Source organism: Lactuca saligna, chromosome 7 (genome assembly GCF_052625555.1).
Source record: "Lactuca saligna cultivar CGN05327 chromosome 7, ASM5262555v1, whole genome shotgun sequence".
NCBI lineage: Eukaryota > Viridiplantae > Streptophyta > Magnoliopsida > Asterales > Asteraceae > Lactuca > Lactuca saligna.
In genome coordinates this window covers 97,861,474-97,865,776 of record NC_136423.1, presented here as the reverse complement: position 1 = coordinate 97,865,776, position 4,303 = coordinate 97,861,474, and the positions used below count along the sequence as shown (strand labels likewise).

Below are 4,303 nucleotides of genomic sequence, written 5' to 3'. Positions count from 1 at the left end.
CTTAATTCTATCAAACAAACGATATCAATTATTTTGGACATTTAAATTCTCTGATATTTCATTTCCCTTTATCAAAACATAACGGCCTAAGACTATATACGCAATATAATCTATTTCTAGCTTCCCTTTCTACAAATTTGAAATTTTATAAATAAAAATCAAAAAAAATACAAGCCACGAAATTTTAGAATGAACACTTGTATATTAATGTCGAATTATGTCGGTATTATCCTATTCATTTATGGTGGTAATTAGGCAAAATGTTTAATCTGTAAGTCAAACCGGTTGTGACTACTGCAACCGTGATATTTCAGCTGTAACTGGTCTATTCATTTTTTTGTACATATGTGGATTATTTTTTAATTTATAAATTAAATCAACGAGAAGGATATATGAGCATTATTATTGGCATTTATAAAAGAAAGAGAAATCAGTAGTTTCAGGCAGAAGAAGAAAGAAATGATGAGCCAGGAAGAAGAGATGGGTAACAGGAAAAATAAGCAAGAAAATGATGATGATGATGATCATGAAAACGACATGGTGATGCCTGGCTTTAGATTTCATCCAACGGAGGACGAGCTTGTAGAGTTCTACCTTCGCCGTAAGGTAGAGGGCAAGAGATTCAATGTTGAACTCATCACTTTTCTTGATCTTTATCGTTATGATCCTTGGGAACTTCCTGGTATACTTTCGATTCTCCCTTTCTTTACTTGAACCTAGCTATTTAGCTATCTACCTACCTTCAGTTTAATTCGTCTATTTATTCATTCTGCTATGATTCTTATCAGATAACTCATTTTTTCACTACAATTTTCTCGTCACCGTAAACTAAACTGCCATCCTCATCATCATATCATATCGTGGTCCTCTACTTTTTTATCCGGTGAATGAGGATGTGGGTGTCTTTCTTTCTTGACCATTTTTTGTGGGTATTTAGTAGAATTTAGTGTGTTGTTCTAATTTGAAATCTGTAGTAGTTGAAATCTGGCCAAATTACACGTATTCGACATCGGCATAATCACGTTTCGTCATGAGTCACGACTCTCATCTCTTCTGGTCGAGCTAATGATGATGCATGCGCAATTTTCAAGGGTATTTGCTAGGTGCGCGCGGTTATTATTCATTATTTAATAACTGAATTGCGTAAAATTACGTGCTTTTGTGTGTACTGAGATTTCTCCTTCGTTCGTTGTGTATCTTTTGTTTCATCGCTCCAATTACAGCATGGCCTTAACCGAGGTGCAACATTCATCATATATAATCTGTCATCTTTTCAGTTAGCGCAACTGTATTTTTTGTTTGTGTTGTCCATGATTTTACAATTTTCTTATAATTTGATGGATTATGATTATCTGGGTTAACAAATTGTTCATTTTCCTTGTCCTGGAGCTGACGCTATTTTAGTTTGTTTAAATCTTAATTAGATTAATACCCTGATGTTTATCGATCCATGTATTTATCCATACAGGTGGATATTGTATAATTCATTTTTTTATTCTTGTTTTACATATTGCTTTAGCATTGGCAGCAATTGGAGAAAAGGAATGGTTTTTCTATGTTCCAAGAGATAGGAAGTACCGCAATGGGGATCGCCCAAACCGTGTGACAACTTCGGGTTATTGGAAGGCCACTGGAGCTGATAGAATGATCCGAACTGATAATTTCCGGTCCATTGGGTTAAAGAAAACCCTCGTTTTTTATTCTGGAAAGGCTCCCAAAGGCATTCGAACAAGTTGGATCATGAATGAGTATCGGTTGCCTCAACATGAAACTGAAAGGTTACAGAAGGTACCAATGAGTTCTCTTCAACTAACTCTTAATTATTATTATTATTATTATTATTATTATTATTATTATTATTATTATTATTTTAAAGAACGGCGACGATTTAACATCTGTCCTTGTTAGAAAAATTAAAAACTTTGTGCTCCAAGGTTTCGAACACTCGAATCAAATGAGTAAAATGGTTATAAACAGAAAAATGTGAACTTATTTTGAAGTGAAAGGAAATCTGACTCAAGATGCCTTCAACTTAATGAATGTTGGTTCTCAATTTGTTCCTCGCAATATTTAAAGTGATAAAACAAACGTATATAAACTGCTGAACCATGTCACCGCTAACTTTAAATGCAAGTCTCTTTCTGCTCATCATAATCACCGCTAGCTTTAAATGCATGGATTAACTTTATTTTTTGGTTTTTGTAGGCCGAGATTTCACTGTGTAGGGTCTACAAACGAGCTGGAGTAGAAGACCACCCATGTCTCCCTCGCACCCTCCCAACGACTAGGGCTTCAATATTATCTGCAAGAGCTTCTAATGTGGAAAAGAAGCAACATTCAAAGAACTTGTTAAGTTTCCAGTCCTCTTTGGAACAACAAGGCCAAAGTTCAAACCAGCAAAATGACGAAAAATTAAGCGAAACGAGTGGTAGTAGCACCACGGACATCGTTGGAACCGCTCTTGGTCTCTCCAGTCCTATCAACCCCTCTAACTACAACAGCTTTATTACTTCATTTCCGCCCATCACCACCACACTTCCACCACACGTACATCATGTACATACGGCCTCTTTGGTCTCCCCAACCGCCTCCACGTCCTCCTCCGTATTCCCAACCACTGTTGATGATCTTCACAGAATTCTAAGCTATCAACAAGCTTCTGTCAATAATCCATCATCTCAGGCTTTTCATATCCAAAATTATCAACATAAAATTTCTAATACTTTTCTTCCACAACCACAACCACATCAATTGCCACCACAACCACAATCACAGCATCAACTGCAAATGCAACCGCATTCACAAGGACTTCTTGCTCTTAATAACATGGCAGGAGAGGTTCACGTCACTTTTCCTGATAGGTTTTGGGATTGGAATCCCATGCCCAGCTGCGAGGGAAGCAAGGATTATACCAACTCTTTCAAGTAATTATATATATAATGAGGAACTTAAATAGTAAGATTCATGAGAGACTATCATTTTTAATATTGGCTTTCATATGGCCATGCTTAGTTGGAGACAATATATATGTGTAAGCTAATTGAATAACAAGTAGCATGTCGTAGCTGACATGCTTTATGCTAATTCTTAATATTTTAAAGACATGTATTGCATAATAGGGTTTGGAAATTATGAATCTTATGGCTTGTGTCTTTGTGATCCATTTGTACTTTTGCTGGAGCTAAGCTTCCATCAGCTAGAGACCTTTATATGTGTATGAATAGGGTAGATGTTAAAGTATGATATCTACTTCACACTTTTTCCCTTAGTATTTCCTTAAGACATCCAAATTAGTTACTGATTGCTCGTTTACTCCATTTCATTCTTTGTTTCTCATGTGTTGATAAATGAGGACATAAAACAAACAAGTGAATCAGATGAAACACTGCATATTTAGTTGCTTTATGTCTTGCTGAACAACATGCAAAAGAACAAATTACCTAGTGATTGGTTGAGGTTCCTACTTGCCTCAGAGGACAATTTGTCAGCTCTTAAAGCGACACACATGACTAAGATGCAAGATAAACAAACACGACTTACTTAAGTACCTGATTCACAGAATTAGGGTAATTTTAATACGTTGAATGCGCAAAAACTAGAGAGATCTTTCACTTACAAGAAAATGATAATCGTTGAGCCCTTGAATTCCGGCTGTTTTCACGGCACTCAAGTCCCTCAGAAAACAATTAATCTCCACACATCTCAACACCTCTAAATGATCGATGCCTATTGCCTTAGAGCCTTGAAAAACCTAATATGTCCGATAACTTATTTGTTTTTCTAGCGGAAATGTATATAATTTGTTTTTCAAGAGTCACTTCATCGGTGATAATATTTTAGGAATTAATCTAAACATTTGAAGTTAATATGTTGAGCCCAATTACAGCCTTGATGATGTTATTGGGAAAACCTTTAGGACAAAGCACCGTCTATATATGCACTGGTCTGATATAAAGAAGACACGTACCTTCAATTTGCTTCAACATTAATGCATTGATCAACACAACTCTTCATTCTCTTTCGGGAAAAAGTGCAAAAGCAAACACTTTGTTGTTTTAGCTAAATTTTCACATCTGGTATGGAAGAAAACTAAATCTACCACCTTGACCCAATTCGCTTATTAAACTACTGGCGTAGTATAAGGTATTTAACTAAGCAGCATATTCTCAGAGTTATTTTGGATTACAAAATGAATCATGTGCATGATTCAAGTTTTTTATATCAAAAGCCTCAACCATTTTTGCATCAAAAGGACATCGTCTAACCATCTGATCTTGGACTTGAAAGAGTTGCCTGAATTGGT

At 35.8% G+C, this 4,303-nt stretch overlaps 1 protein-coding gene across 2 annotated transcripts; it reads left to right on the top strand.

Annotated features, from left to right (window-relative positions):
- Window positions 1-267: 267 nt before the first annotated feature.
- On the top strand, window positions 268-3,163 carry LOC145006406 (uncharacterized). 2 transcript variants are annotated; one of them, XM_078965490.1, is made up of 3 exons: window positions 268-682; window positions 1,520-1,788; window positions 2,206-3,163. In XM_078965490.1, the coding sequence occupies exons 1-3, from the start codon at window positions 460-462 to the stop codon at window positions 2,926-2,928; spliced, it is 1,215 nt and encodes a 404-aa protein (XP_078821616.1). In that variant the 5' UTR covers window positions 268-459; the 3' UTR covers window positions 2,929-3,163. The 2 variants fall into 2 exon arrangements, with proteins under 2 accessions (XP_078821616.1, XP_078821617.1); XM_078965491.1 differs by lacking the exon at window positions 268-682 and adding an exon at window positions 690-1,103.
- The last annotated feature ends 1,140 nt before the right edge of the window (window positions 3,164-4,303 follow it).

Coding starts and splice junctions, on each gene's coding strand:
- LOC145006406 (XM_078965490.1), top strand. CDS start 460: ATGATGAGCCAGGAAGAAGAGATGGGTAACAGGAAAAATAAGCAAGAA. Junction 683..1,519: donor TGATCCTTGGGAACTTCCTG/GTATACTTTCGA, acceptor ATATTGCTTTAG/CATTGGCAGCAATTGGAGAA. Junction 1,789..2,205: donor AAACTGAAAGGTTACAGAAG/GTACCAATGAGT, acceptor TGGTTTTTGTAG/GCCGAGATTTCACTGTGTAG.